The sequence below is a fragment of the Malania oleifera genome, chromosome 8 (genome assembly GCF_029873635.1).
Source record: "Malania oleifera isolate guangnan ecotype guangnan chromosome 8, ASM2987363v1, whole genome shotgun sequence".
Classification (NCBI taxonomy): domain Eukaryota; kingdom Viridiplantae; phylum Streptophyta; class Magnoliopsida; order Santalales; family Ximeniaceae; genus Malania; species Malania oleifera.
The window spans coordinates 27963271-27979284 of NC_080424.1; the positions used below are offsets into that span (position 1 = coordinate 27963271).

The 16014-nt window shown below is 36.0% G+C and overlaps 1 protein-coding gene across 3 annotated transcripts in view; it reads right to left on the reverse strand.

Annotated features, from left to right (window-relative positions):
* The window catches only part of LOC131162480 (sister chromatid cohesion protein PDS5 homolog B), a 137761-nt gene that overhangs the window by 42601 nt on the left and 79146 nt on the right, over positions 1-16014 (reverse strand). For all 3 annotated transcript variants that reach the window (XR_009138830.1, XM_058119008.1, XM_058119009.1), the window contains 10 exons: positions 7605-7741; positions 5812-5929; positions 3090-3224; positions 2804-3000; positions 2541-2688; positions 2287-2427; positions 2127-2213; positions 1522-2040; positions 1364-1431; positions 1222-1270 (listed from right to left, as the gene is read on the reverse strand). Coding sequence is in view for 2 of the 3 variants with exons in the window: in XM_058119008.1 (XP_057974991.1) it covers positions 1222-1270; positions 1364-1431; positions 1522-2040; positions 2127-2213; positions 2287-2427; positions 2541-2688; positions 2804-3000; positions 3090-3224; positions 5812-5929; positions 7605-7741 (1599 nt within the window). In the remaining variant the exon portion in view is untranslated. The remainder of the gene's footprint in view (positions 1-1221; positions 1271-1363; positions 1432-1521; positions 2041-2126; positions 2214-2286; positions 2428-2540; positions 2689-2803; positions 3001-3089; positions 3225-5811; positions 5930-7604; positions 7742-16014) is intronic.

A 16014-nucleotide genomic window follows, 5' to 3' on the forward strand; every position in this document is an offset into this window, starting at 1 on the left:
TCAAGAAAAATTTCAAATCAAGGGTTTGAGGATTTGAGTACTCTGTGTTACATTCTTCGTGTTGAGATTGTATGGCGTAGGAAAAGGTTGAATCTATCTCAAGGAAAATATATGTAAGACTTGCTAAGTGAGACTAGTTTGTTGGGAGGTAAACCAATTGATACTCCAATGGATCCCAATGTGAAGTGGTCTAGGGACGTTGGACCAAATTTTGAAGACAAACGTATAGGCAGTTGGTTGGCAAGTTGATTTACTTGATTGCCACTAGACCTCACATATCTTTTGCAGTGGGGATTGTTAGTTTGTGGAAAATCACAAACAACCACATTGGAATGCTGTTTGTAGGATTTGGCAGTATCTCAAAGGCGATGGCAAACATTTGGTACATAAATGTAATAGAAATTGTGAGATTGCGGGGTACTTTAATGCAGATTGGGCTGGATCTATTGATGATCAAAGGTCTACTACTGGATATTGCACATTTGGGGGAGGTAATCTTGTTACTTAGTGCAGCAAGATCTAGTGTTGAAGTAGAATATCGAGCTATGGCTCATACTGTGAGTGAGCCTATGTGGCTGAAGTCACTTATGTCAGAGATGGGATTCTTGGTAAAGAAGCTAATAGATGTGTCTTGTGATAATCAAACTGCCATTTATATTGCTAGCAATCCTGACAAGACAAAGCACATAGAAGTTGACAGTCATTTTGTGACAGATGCTGTGTTGAAGAAGGTCATGAGGACCCCTATGAAATCTGCCGTTTAGTTAGGCGATGTTTTTACGAAGCCTTTATTTAAGCTCACCATGTCTAATGTTTGTTACAAACTAGGGTTAGGTGATATTTATACACCTCCAGCTTGAAAGGGAGTGTTAGAAGATAATATGTTATTTTAATAATTAGGTCGTGTTAATGGGGGTATTTTTTTCCTTATTATTATTAATAATATATAAGAGAGCTGACCTAGAGCTGTACATAGGCTCCAGGAAAGTGCAGCTCAGGTTTTTCCTCCTTTTTTCCTCTTCTTCTCCTCTTCTCTTCTTTCCTTTTCTTTTTCTCTCCTCCACCTCTTACTTTACAACAAAAATCAATAAGGAGAGAGAAAACAAGCTAGATTTCTCGACTAGAAGTGTTTGTAATCAAAAACAGCATCTTTATCAATTCAAACTTCAGTAGCAGCTGCAGAATAACAAAAATCCACTTGCTCAAACTGAATCAATTTACCTTGTGAGTATTGTTTTGAGAATCAAACCCCTCAGCGCCAGAATAGAAACTGAGAAAAGAACATTAAAAAAGGCGCAACATTGTCAACAGAAGCACAATACACATATTCCAAAATTAGTCTTGTTCAAGCATGATGCCTCACCTATTATCTCCAGGGGACAATAACTTGATCTGCTGCCCAACTGAAGCTGCATTTTTCTCTATTGTTTCCTGTGCAGTTTAAAAAGTTAAATTTCTTTAATAGAATGACGTGAAAAAAGCTAGACATTTCCATACCACTGCATAGTGGCACCCACATACCTTCGACCTGCAACAATTTTTACACTCAGCTCCACCACATTTGGAATGATCGTTTGTATTCTTGCTACATTTCCTAGGACCGCTGTTTTCTTTCAATGAAGAAGAAGAAGTTAAATCAAATTTCTGAGACAAGACTTGTGACTCCATCAGAGAAGGCATTGTAGTCACAGAATCACAAGAAGACTGAAGTTGTTCTTTCTCCAGCACCAACTCAGAATTTACAGATGTACCATTTCTGCGCTCAAAAAGCATAGAACTGCTGTTATGCAAACCAATTGATCCAGGAGCAGAAGGAAAAGGAACCTTCTTTCGTCTTCCTTTTGTGCTGATTCCCTGCTGCATAGAATTATGGGAAGCAGTTCCACGAGCAAACTCATTCTTGCCTTCTTCCTGTGTTTCATTCATTGACAAATTGATCTTCTTGCACAATGATGAGTTCAGTGTTCTATAGGATGCCACATCTACCTGCAAACTATCCCCTTGACAATTTCGGCCACGTTTAACAATGGTACTCGTAGGCTGAAATATGAACATTTTGACCATCAGTAAACTAATCGTATAAAATGCATCTCTAAATCAGTAGAATGCAGATTCTGGTAGCATACCTGAGACAGCCGAAGTTCAAGAATATTAACAACCCCCTTAACAAAGCTTTCATCAGTAGCAGATTGAGTAGAGCATCTTGAACTATCCTGCAAGTGAAAAAATAAAAGCATGACTTGATGTTTACATGCACTAACGCACAACATCTGTTTGAAAACTTGCCTCCCCACTTGTTTTGGAAAGATCATTTCTATACAACGATGAAGGGAGCAAAATCACCCCAGGGGCATGTGATGATGGAATTCCATAATGATTTAAACTATGTACGATGGCAATTCCTATATCTGCTAAAACGTGCAGCTTCTGCCACACACAAAAAAAGAAAAAAAAGTCCCACTGTAGTATTAGCAAGTTTAGCGTAATATAAAGAATAGGAGAGAGAGAGGAAAAACTACTTCATGAAAGACGATACGTACGGTTGTGCTAAGAGAATTAACAGCATCCTCAGCCCGTTTTATGGCACGGAAAATAATAAGTAAATGCGAGGCGTTGTCTTTAACCAGATCCACATCACCATCAACAGAACTAGAATTGACTAGGGCCCATAAAGCAAAAAACAGTGGACTGCAAACAAAGAGAACAAAATTCACACTCTGTTATGATAAATTGACATAAATATCCAAATATAGTTTCCAGGATTCCATGCAACAATAAACATGAGCCTCAGAATCAAATCTACCTGCAAAACTGAGCATAGATTTCTTCATCCATGCAATTTTCAGCTGGGAAGCCTTTATCATGAGCAAGAACGTGGATCAAGTACACCACAATGTATGCTGGGTAATCAGTAATTGGTTCACCTTGCTTCCCAGAGGAATGGTGGATTCGGGCTTCTTTACCACGTTCCCTTATGAATTCTGCCATATATTTCAGTGACTACAACAAACAATGTTATATAGCAACATACAGCAAGGCAAAAATGATATTAAAAATGATAAATGCATAACCAGAAGATAGTAACCAACATCATTTTGCAGATCTTTGAGGGAATCTGAGGCAGCCAATGCAAAAGCACATGCATATTTACTAGGCATTGCGCGCTCTCTCAATAGCTTGTGTGTTTTATCCAGAAACAATCTCCTTACGAAGGGCATGGAGTACTGGACAATGACAAAATTTAAAAATCTAAGGAACACTATTTAGAAAGTTTAAATCATAGAAGTCATGCTTGAAGTACGGCTAGCAAGAAAAGATATTGATTTGTCAAAGCATGATTTTCCTTCAAATAAAAGTACCAAGTGATAGGTTCACCAGATATAAAATAGCAATAGATTTAAAAAATTTCAATATAGTTGCTGAGGACGAAATTAAGCAGAATCACTGAATGCTAACAAAGACAGGTTTCAGGTTCAGATGTGTCAAATATCAATCATAAACTCAAAAAGTATAAGAAACTATAGCATTAAAGTGAAACAGCAAAGAAAAAAAATTTATGTGTCCGAAGATAACTGAGATAACTTATACAACATAACTATGCATTGTTGGTCAGATCCCTAATTCCACCTTTGTTAAATAAGAATGGAATGGAATCGGGGAGAATAGCATTGAGATTTCCTTATTTTATCCATTCAAATTGCCATTCCATTGCTTCCCCACTGCATTCCATTCACAAACCAACTGTGATGTAAGAGCTCAGGTTTTTGGGGTAAAGTGCAGCTTAGCATACATAATTTATCCAACAGAACTATGCATTGTTGGTCCAATCCCTAAAAGCTTCAGGTTTTGGGATAAATTTTAGCTTAGCACACACAAAAAAATGAAAGAACACATCAGAATTAAGCAGTCCAGTGGTCAAGGCTATTTTTCTTTGAGGTGGATAATCTGCTGTAACATAGCCCTTATACTCTGCTTTCAATCAAGAGAATTGGAGAAGGGCAAAATGCCCTACACCTTTATCAGTTTACTTTCTTCTGAACATTGTAACATGTCCACTACTATCCAGTCATGTTGTGTATGCACTAACACTTTTCAAACACACTTTGGATGTCTGGTTGATGTCCTCTAGACCATGGCTTTAAATTTTCATGAAATTACTGAAATTTCTGTTGAAATTTCTGCTTTCCCTGATGTATTTAATTTATAATATATTGGTTCTAAAACTTGCAATTATGTCTATTAACCATTTCTAAAGTTCCAAAAAAATAATTCCATGTTTTACTCCTAATTTCCATCATTTTAAAATCAAAATCAAAATTACCATCACAATTTCCTCACTTTTGAAGCTTCAAAATTTTAGTCAAAAACAAAATTTAAGACCTTGCACTAAACACTTCCCCAATGCTTCCCTAACGCTATTAGACATACTTAAAATTTTGGATGAATTTCTTTTACACATAGCCTGTTTGAAAATTTCAGTAAACTTGGCTATCTGAACAATTAATCAGCAAAAAATTGAAATTTTCTATGGGCAGAACCCGTGTGCATGGGTATTTTACCAATATACTCACCAAAAACAATGCAGTTATACATGTAGAACATAGTTTTATTCACTAATGTAGCCCTTTCATGTGATGCCCTGTTCATTTAGGATTGTCATGTCCTGGTGTCTTTCTCATACTGATCCTGACTCCCATGCACATTCTAACACTTCCTCCTCTGTTAACTCTCCGACTTCTACTGTCACCCATTTTTCACCAATTGAATTTCGTAAGATTTTTTTATTTTTCACCAATTGAATTTCGTAAGATTTTTTTTTTCTTTCTTTTGTGTGTATGGACTCTATAAGAACTTGGCACCTTAAGCATATTTATCCCAGAAACAGAGCACCTAGTGATTGGCAACTGATTACCAGCCTTAATGTGAAACTTGCCTTGATTTGTTTAAAATATTTTCACACTTTTACAAAATTTAATTTAACGGGGTGTAATGAGCTGATCCATGCCTACTGCCTAGATGATAAAATTTCAAGCTCTACAAGTACATAAAGCTTTAACAACTAGTTTTCTTGCTTTTGAACTGTGCAGGTCTTGGTTATCATTGGATCTATTTTAGATTATGTAGGAATGAATTCTTGCCAAATTAGATGATAGACACTCAATTGATGAGTGCAAAGACTCTCCAAATGTGGTAGACCTGTAGGTATCAAATCCTTAGATCAGAAAGCTATCACACTGCATTCCTCATTGGAAGAAGTCACTCTGCCAGTTTAGCATCAAAGTGCAAAGGCTGGCCCCAATTAATACGAGAACTGCACAGTATTTTGCGAGAGAGAGAGAGAGACGTAACCTAATTCTAATATATTTTCCTTGCTAAAAACTTTCCACTTGTAATAAAAAGTGTCAGATACTTCAACTGCTGAAAAATTCAGCAAAAGTCCACAGCATATATTTTCATTCTAACTTTTTTCTTAAAAAAAGTGTTGGATAATGCTTTCGGATATTGGAATCATCTTTTTAATCATTTATTGATTTTTTCAATAGAAATGGAAATATTTTATTACAAAAATAAATTAGAGCAATGCAGCACACATGCACCTCTAAGAAGAGGCAAGTTACAAGGTTTGAGGAATATGCCCCTTGATAGCACTTAAGTGGGTGCCTTCAGTTGCTTAAGCCTTACAGATAGCATTGAGGCGTTTCAAAAGACTGCCTCAAAAAAGTCAAAAAGAGAAAAAAAAAATCTTCTTAAAACTAATTTACGACTATCAGTCTATTGACTTCTTGCTCAGGCAAAATTCACCCTGCATACCTTAGCCATCAGAACAGTAGAGTGAAAGATTTTGGGACTAATGTGAAAATCCCATCTTCTAGACAGCCGGAGGACAGACTTTGCAGCAGCTAATTTGATGTTAGCCTCGTCAGTTTCACTGTGTTACAGAATGTCCAAGACATAAATACATAATTTTTCATAACTAGGAGCTTTACCATTATTGGAAACATAAAAATCAAAGAGAACCATATAAAATGGAAGGAATGATGTTTACACAGCAAGTTGAGCAATTATAATATATAATGCATATATAGAAGTTGCACTGCTTTACAAATTTGAATTTTCTTTTATTTTATCTATTTTCTTTCTTACAGAAAACAAGCAACCAGGGGCATACAAATAAGCGTGTTTAGACAGTAGTTATTCATGTCTTCCTTCTCTCCATGTACTTCAGATGAATTTTAAAGACGAACACTTTTCAGCCATAAAATTGTCATCAATGGAAGTAATTTGAAGGGGAGAGCCGAAAGAAAAATATAATTCAGTGGTTCAAGCTCAGGCCCGACAAGACATTTAAATATTTCAAGCTTAGCTCCAACAAGCCATTTAACCAGTTGAGACTAGGAGGCCTGGGGCTTACCACAGGCCAGGTCTGCAAGGGCCAAATGTGGGATACATTGAACATTATAAACAAATTGCATGAACTTTTAAGCAATTACTCATTCACTTCAACTTATACAGTCTTGAACCTATTGAAAAAGCATGTCTCTATTATTTATGTTTTACCTTTTTCTTTAACAATACATTAACCCTGGTTTAGCCTTGTTTCTAGTCTTCCAGCTTCATTCTCTATCTTTTCAAATTTTTACTTCTGCCAACTGTCTTCTTATTTCCATGATTCAGTTTACAGAATTTTATTGCCTTAACTTGGTAAGCCTGCTTCACTAAGGACAAATTAAGAAATATGAATTGGAGAACTAAGCTGATGATTAATAAAACTTTAGCAGACTTAAAAGTCTTCACGGAAAGCTGGGGCCACCTTCACTAAGGGCAAGCAAACAACAAAACTGACGAAAAACAGTAGAAACAACAATTACTGATTTACAATAAAATTAGAGGAACAGTGAAAATAAATAGCCCAGCACTGTACAAAACTCATAATGTCGTCATTTCACCAGATTATAAAACGATAGAAGAGTAAATCATTAACATGATAATAAAAAGCACATTATTATGCATTTAGTCAAATGCCAATGCCTCAGAATTCATTTTAAGTAAATAAAAAGGTAATGCAATCTTGGGCATGATATTTTAAAAGATTTTTCATTCTCCGTTTTTAAACTTGTAAAAAGTCATCCTAATAAATTTGTATTTTAAACACACACACACACACACACAACTCCCTGTTTGAGGCTGTTCTATCAATTAGGTCAAGCACCCAAAATGGATTGCTAATATAGTACTGTACGAAAAAAGAATGATCAACTTTGTATGTGCATGGACCATGGCAGCCTTGAAAAACACTTGCCCCAAATATGATTTCCCACTTCCTATAATTGAAATCATGATAGATGCAACCACAGATTATGTAGCCTTGCATTTCACTGACATGATTAGTGGGTATCACCAAAATTACATGGCGTTAAAAGAAGCAAAATTGACAGTTTTTCAAGCACTAAAAGACATTTTCTATCACAAAGCGATGCCATTTGGTTTGAACAATGCAAGTGCCTCATATTAATGGGTGACATAAAAGATCTTAAAAAGTAATTTTCTAACAAGAGATAAATCAATTAAACTTGTACAGAAACTTCACAAAAAAATAAACATACCATGAGATGGTACCATCAAAAACATCACCCTTTTTCAGCATATTTGACAAAATTTCCAGCAATACCATAACTTGACACCTATCAGGAGTTCCTTGATATGGCAAAAAACTCTTGACAAGAGTTTTCAGAGCATAAATCTGCATAAGACCAGCAATTAAACAAGGAAAGATCTCCATTTGGAGGAAGAAAATTCAATTCTTAAATTGCTATTTAAAAAAATAAAAGAAAAGCAAACAAACAAGCAAAGAGATGGTTAATCCCGAGTCAACTTGCTCTACACTTTGGGTTAATCACAACCATGCTCTATTTTACTAAAAGAAAATAAGGCCAAGTAATTTTGCACTTCATCCCTTAGAAATAAAGCCTAATTTCTTCCAAAATAGGTGTTAAATTAAAATGTAATATTACGATAGCTTCTTAATATCCTTGCATTATTTTGAGTTCTTCAAGCATCGAATAGTTTGGAAAAGCTTCAAAGCTTAAACCCAACATCCCATAAAGGTGACAAAAAATAATAAAAAATGTTTTATATTAATAACTAATAGAAAATTTTCTGAAACATTATGGGGCGGTCTTCAGTTTAAGCTCAACTGCAGATAGGGGTGGCGAAACGGGTTAACGGGCCGGGTTCGGCAGGGTCATAAATAGGTTCGAATTGACCCATTTATTAACGGGTGACTACTATGTAAACCCAAACCCGCCCGTTTAATAAACGGGTCACCCGTTTAAAAAAAATAATTTATTTATTTTAAAATATTTTAAATACTTCATATAAAATGACATTTTAAAAAAAAATCCCATGGGCTAATGTGAACACAACAATATCAATTAAACTAAATCAGAGAATAATTGTTAAGATTTGGGGAAATAGTATAATAAGCAAAACAATGAAAATATATAGGAAAATCTTCCATCGAAACATCAAAACAATGGGCACTTGGGTCTCCTCTAGTCCTCCACCTTGGCCGCCAGAGACAAACAAGCAACGGCGGCGACTGGCGAGCTAGGTCATCCACAGGCACAACTTCTCCCTCTGAAGACTGAAATCGAAAGCTAGAGTAGCAGATCTATTTCTCTAGTGAAAAGGGGCAGTCAGCCTAACAGACTGAAATCGAAAACTGGGACATGACTCATCTACTGTGTGTTGCGTGCCTATAGCTTGGGTGAGAATCCTCAATCGTGAGGGAGTGAGACAAGAATCATATTTGCTCCACCTTCACAAGAATCCTCTATTGAAAGCACCAAAATCATTATCTTCCATAGGAGGGGCACTTGGGTCTCCTCCACCTTGACCGCCAGAGACAGACAAGCAACGGCGGCAAGTAAGTCATCCACAGGCACGGTCACACGGCTTCTCCCTCTGAAGATTGAAATCAAAAAGATACAGATGCGGAGGCCAATTAGAAATTAGGGTTAAAATGTTTTCCCTTATAAAAGGCAGATAAATAGGTCACCCGACGGGTGACTTGACCCTAACCCGCCTAACCCGTTTGATAAACGGGTTAGGTTCAAGTTGACCTATTTATAAATGGATCAGCTTGGATTAAACCCAAACCCAATTTAAACAGGCGGGTCACGGGTCACCCGTTGGGTTTCGACACGTTTTGCCACCCATAACTACACAAGTAAATGATTAAACAAATAAATAAATAAAATTTATAGCATGCATAACTACTTGGCAATATGAATCTTTCTCTACCATCCCACATTTCCTTAAAACATTAAAGTGCTGCCATATCCTTATTTACTGCTTCGGTCCACATTATTTTAGGTCTACCCATCTCCCTCTTGCAGTCTCGAACATCATATATATCACTCTTTGTCACCAGAGCATTATTTATCCAACCATCTAGTCGCCCTTCCCTTATCTTGTGCCATGCCAAACATAGCCCAAATGTGTTCACTCCTTTAATTTATCTTTTAGATTTATCACACTTGTGAGCACATAGTTTTGCCTAGGTTGACTCTGGAGTCTGAATTCCCTATCTTAAGCGACTAGCCTACCTTCATTTGTCTCAGAAGGTGAATTTTGGTCTAATTTTACAACCTAATAAAAATGGTTGTTGCAATAACTCAAGATAGAACAAATGGGACCACGGAGGTAATTGAATTTTTATCTTGTTTTATTAATTTTTTGACATTTTTTCATGGCAGCCCTTTTTTGATTCAATGAAAAAGTTGGGGAAAAAAAAATAGTAAAACAATCTCTTTGGGAGTTTATTTAAAGCAAATTATTACTATTAGTATTATTATAGTTAGCTATTTTATACAATTAATATCAGGTTTTCTTATGGGTTTTTGCACTTGGATGTTTTCAAGGGGTTTCGTTTTTTGATCTACAGATTGGTCGGCCGTGCTGTTTTGATTTATTTTGTTATTTTTCTTTTTTACTTGTATCTTTTAAGTAAAAATTTCTTATGCTCCTTGTACTTCTTAAAAAATTCTTTTTTTCCAATATATATAGTTAGTTACTTACTTAGTTGCTTTAGCAATGTACTTCAGAATTTTTTATTATTATAAAAACAGAAGAAAAATATAAACAAAGTGATAAAAAAAAAAAGCAGAAAATAAAAAAAGGAAAAAGGATCTTATGGTATATTTTTTAGCTTATCATCATCATCATCATCATTATTAGTGTTTTACTGTAAGTTTTTTTCCTAGTTAAAATATCAGAAAATAAAAATTTGTTGAAAAATAGAAAAGACAAGAAAATATAATTTTTTTGTAGTTGCAAGGTTATTATAAATATTTCTAATACTACTACTACACTATTTGCAATTTACTTATTTCCATTATTAGAAAATTACAAAAATTCTGAAACGTTCAAAAATAAAAAGATGCGAAAATTATAAAAAATAAAAGGTTGATTTCTAGGAGTTCTAGGCTTTATCTTGCATTTGGGTGACTATGCAATGATTTATTTATTTATTTATTGCACTTTATATTTAAAATTTCTAAAAATTTCAAAAATTTTAAAAATTGAAATTTTTTGCGCTTTATATTTATTTTTTGCATTTGGGTTTAACCTTATTTGTCTTGAGTTATTTAATTCCACAATATCTAAGATTTAGGTTTTCTCAAATGTTAACTTGTTGAAGTTAACAATTGTTAAAAAGAGAAAGGCTGAATGATTATTTGATAGCCTCTTGTCTAAGATAGCATTAGCATCTTGACCTAACTGCTATTTTATTAATTTATTATTGCATTTTCCATCTTGAATCTGATATTTGGTGTAATGAACAATACTTTGACTTAATCTAATGAGTAACAACAGATTTCCAAAAAAAAAGTGTACTAGTGCTCTCCTAGGGTTTCCTGAGGTGAGATGGACCACATTGCTTAACTAGGAGAGTCTTCATGGGATTTAGTGATAAAAGGAAAAGGTTAAAAGTTAAAGATTGACCGTTCTTCCTACTTAGGATAGCATTTTGATCTTTCTTTATTTCAAATTCAATTTCCTTGCTCAATGTGATTCTTTCAACAAAGAATGATTTGAAGCAATCCGATGACCAATTCCCTAAAGCAGCACACTGGTGCTCTCCTAAGCTTTCTGGAGGTAAAATGATTCGAGTTGCCTAACTAGGGTTCTTGAGGGGATTCAATAATAAATGGAAAGGTCAAATTAAAAACAGTGACCATTGATTCCATCATAATTTTCCATGCTTTGTGGTGCCATTTATGAATGGAGATGATAGGAGACAGTACCTTCCAATATCTAACTGTCATAGACCAAACCCTACTATTTACATGACTTGGGTTCACCTCAAGGTTCCATAAATCGTAATTAATTAGGTAACCTAATTAGGTTACATAAGAGGTTAGCAGCAGCTCTTGAGCTTAAAGAGATAGTTAAACAGTATTATAATTTCTGCTCTTTTATTTCACTACAAGTTGAGGCATTGGATCTCATGAGCCTGCATGTGTTGGCAACAGCTACCCATCATAACATTCTCATGTCAACTATATTTATTTTATGGATATGTCACTTAGTTGCACAACATTCTAATCCATATATCATAATTGGTTTCATCACTGCCAGAATTTTCCTTTTAATTTTAAAGATAATCAACAATCACACAATATGATCAATGCACTTTCGCACTTTACCTGAACCTATTTTATGTATCACATGTTCTTCAATTTCTTTTAGCTTGCATAATAATCCAAGGCACCAAATCGACTAATAGGAGGAATTTCTTATCCTGAGACCTAGATTCTGAAGTTTTCCTCCATATTTCCAAATTGGGTTCTAATCTACCTTGAGTTTCATCTATTAAGACAATATCAAACACCATACACCATGGAACCTCCCCTGAGATATGCCTGGCAACTTCATCCATAACTTATTAAAAAAGGAAGAAGAAAACAAAAAGATAAGGACTCACAGCAGATCCATGATGTACAGTTTCTTTTTTTCTTTGACCAACAAGGAGAGAATTCAATAAGGGGAAACAAAGCAGTCCCACTAATGTACCAAAAAGTTTAAGAAGAAAAGGATTTCCCATGATACTGGTTGTCCAAAAAGTCTATAATTGAGTAAGTGTCAGTCATGTTCAAACAATTATACCAACCAGTCAGTATGGAAGTCCCTCCATCTTTGATAATAATGTGCAATGTGGTTGATCCTTCAAAGGCTCTTCAATTCCTTTCCTTCCACACAATCCAAAAAACGGAAAGAGGGACTGGATTCAAGGCTTTCCTTGAGCAAATATCTCTCCAGACCCACATTTCGTTCTCAGTTACGGCTGCCTGATCAGATCAGTAGCTAGACCAAGAGGGTTTCTGGTCCAAAACAGTGCAGGAGGATATGTTCAATAGATTCAGCATCCGACTTACATAAAAGACAACTGGTAACTAGAAGGAGAACCCTTTTCTGCAAGTTGTTAATAATGAAAATCTTCCCAATAGTTGCCTCTGACACACAAAATAAAAATAATAACAATACAAAATAAAAAAGCAACCTCTGTGTGTGTGGGTGTGGAGGGGGGGTGGAAGGTTTGACTTCCAAAAAGGTTTCCAGAGGAACTTACTTCTGGTTACTGCAGGAGAGAAGTTTCCACTAGAAACAGATGACTGTAAAGCTGCCAGTCTTGTCCAGGATCCACTTTGGTTCATTGGGGGTGTTATTAAAAGGAACCTTATACGGTCTGCCAAAAAATTCCACAAAATTATCAATCTCCCAATCGTGAGCATGCCTCACCAAGGGAATGTCCCAGATTATCCTATTGCTTGTACTCTGAAGGTGACAGCTAATCAGAGCATCTTCCCCACAGGCCAAGCTTAAAATATTTTGAATTTTTTTGATGAGGAGATGGATCACACCAAGTGTCCTGCCAGAAGTAAATACTTTCCCATTCCCCAAATCGAAGTTAATAAAACGAAAAAGTCGTCCCAGCCTTTCTGCATACATCTTCAACTCCCAGACCATAGGGTTCTCTAGTTTCCTTAGAAGACCATCCATTGTATTCTAGACAATATTTCAAAGCAATGATCTTTCTCCATAATAGATCTTGCTCATTCATGAACTTCCCTAGTCATATACAGACAGGAGGGCTTTCTTGAAAGCAAGAGAGGGGCTTGAGACCCAAACCACCATTTTGAATGGGTTGCTTGACACTGAGCAATTTGACAAGATGATATTTATTTTCCTTTCCCATGTTTCCCCACAGGAATCCTTTTCAAATGTCCTCCAACCTTTTGGTAATCGAACAAGGAATTAGAGACAACCAAGAGATTTGAGAGGCAAATTTTGATGACGGTGAGTCTTCCTCCTTTCGACAAGTAATTGTAATTCTTTTTCCATCTAGTGAGCCTTTTTCTCAAGCATCTCGATAATTGGATCCCATACTTCCATAGAGATATCTAGCTTTCTTTAGAAGTCCATCCATTTGTTTCTAGGTCATATTTCCACACAATGATCTTTTTCTCCAAAATAAATCATGTGTCCACTCATGAACCACCATAGCCGTTTACCAAAGAGAGCTTTCTTGAAAGTAGAGAGGAATCTGAGACCCAAACCACCATTTTGAATAGGTTGCTTGACAATTCCCAATTTGATGATATTAAATTCCTTACCCATGTTTTTCTCCATGGGGATCCTTTTCGAATCTCCTCCAACATTTTGGCAACCGAGCAAGGAATAAGGAAGAGGAACATATATGATATAACAGACCAGGAAATTTCAGAGGGTGCTTTTGATGGGGGTAATGCTTTCTTCTTTTGATAGGCAATTCATTTTCCATCAAGCAAGTTTTTTCCTCAAACCTCTTGATAGTGGGATCCCAGACTCAATTGTGGTTAAATTTAGCTCCACGAGGGAGACCTAGAGAGGTAAAAGGGAAGAACCCAACTTGCAGCCCAAAATTCCTGGAAGAAAAGCCCCATCAGTAACATCCCCCCACATGGGATTAATTTCACTTTTTTCCCAAGTTGATTTTCAGCCTTGAGAGTTGAGACTACTTCAAAGAAAAGAAGAATGCACCTTAAAGGATTTGCAGTGATTCCGATTCACAAAAGAATAGTGTCATCAGCAAAAAGGAAGTGTGAGACTTCCATTTGCCTACTATTTATGCCAATATTATGACCTTAAAAAACCTCTTTCAGTGGGTTTTGTAGTAGGAACCTCAAGACTTCCATCCTCATGGTAAACAACAAGGAAAAGATGGGATTGCCCTGCCTCAACCCTCCAAAGGAATGGAGCTAATCTGAAGGAAAGCTGTTACTGAGCACAGAAAATGATAGTGTGCTGATACACTGATGGATCCATTTGCACAAAAGATCCCCAAAAGGTATTCTTTTAAGAATGAAGAAAAGAGATACCCAACTCAAATGGTCAAAGGCTTTTTCCAAATCTAGTTTGCAAACCACCCCTCTTTTCCCTGACTTCGACTGCAAATCCACAAATTTGGAGGCAGTAAGGGCTGCATACATAATCTCTCTAATTGTTACAAAAGCATTTTGTTAGCTTGCAAAAAACTTCAGTATCGCTTACTCAACTCTCCAAGTCAGCACTGGATAAGATTTTGTATAAACTTCCCATTAATTTCTTAAGGATTAGGACCGCAACGGTTGAGTTAAGCTGCCCATGACTCTACCTGATCTATAAAAATCATAAAAAGAACCTAAGTCGTGCATGAGAAGATCCTAGTTTGCAAGAAAGCCATTGTGAACATAGAAAGGCCTCCCTCACTATTTATACTGTGTGCAATGTACTTTACAATGACCATCATACCCTTACTAACTCATGCTTACTAACACAACAAGAACACACATCAAAAGTGCAAAATAACTAAAGCAACAAGTAAAACTTACTCTCAAGTTGGAGCATAGATATCGTATATTCCTAGCTTGTTACAAATGGATTTAATACCAGCAGGTTCCAGGACTTTAGTGAATAAATTAGAGAGGTGGAATTTAGATTTCCATGAGTGGTTGTAATGAGCATTTGCACAAGTTTCTCCAAAACAAAGTCACAATAAACCTTGATGTGTTTCATCCACTCATGGAAGACTAGGTTGGACGCAAAATAAATAGCAGCTTGATTATCACACATCAATTCCATAGACGAGAATGCGTAAAATCAAGTTCTTCAAACATGTTTTTCAGAAAAAAAGTTCACACATAATGTGGACTAGCAGTGTACAAAATTTACCGAAAATCGACCCAAAAACGAACGGAAATAAGTTCCTGTTCAGTCTTTCGGTTTTCGGTTTTCGGTTTCAGTTTCGGTTTCGCTTCTTGAAAATAGAAAATTTCAGTTCTCGGTTCGGTTTCGGTTTCCAACCCAAAACCGAACCGAAAAACCAAAATATCTTTTATATATATATATATTAATAAATTCTTCGACTAATAATTTTCCAATAAATTCAATTTTGAATAAAATAAACATCTTCAAATTCTTAATTTTTTAATTTAATTTTAATTATCAAAATATAAATCTGAAACAAAAAAGAGAGATAAATAGTTTGCTTTTATAAACTTGGAGAGACTCCCCTCCCTCACAAATTTTCAATGTGGGACAGCAAGCGAGTAAAAACTTTCAATGCTCTCAGCCTCCCCACGTATTCATGTCCCACATTGGATGGGGGTAAACTCTCAATGCTCTCCCTCCCCACCTATTCTTGTCCCATATTGGATGGCGGTAGAGATTCGAAGTGTCTCCCCTACCTATAAATATAGGTTCCCCCTTCTCTTCCTTTCCAACTCCCAGTTGCTAGCTGATGGGCCAAGGGCTTGCTTTATTGCACTTAGCCCATATTTGGCTCTCAGGGCCCTTCATAAAACCCCTTTAAATTAAGGCCCTATTATTGTTTTGGGCTTTGTATTGGGCTGAGGTTTAATTCGGTTAGAAACCGAAAACAAATTTTTTTTTTTAAACCAAACCGTCTATTCCCGGTTCGGTAACGGTTTT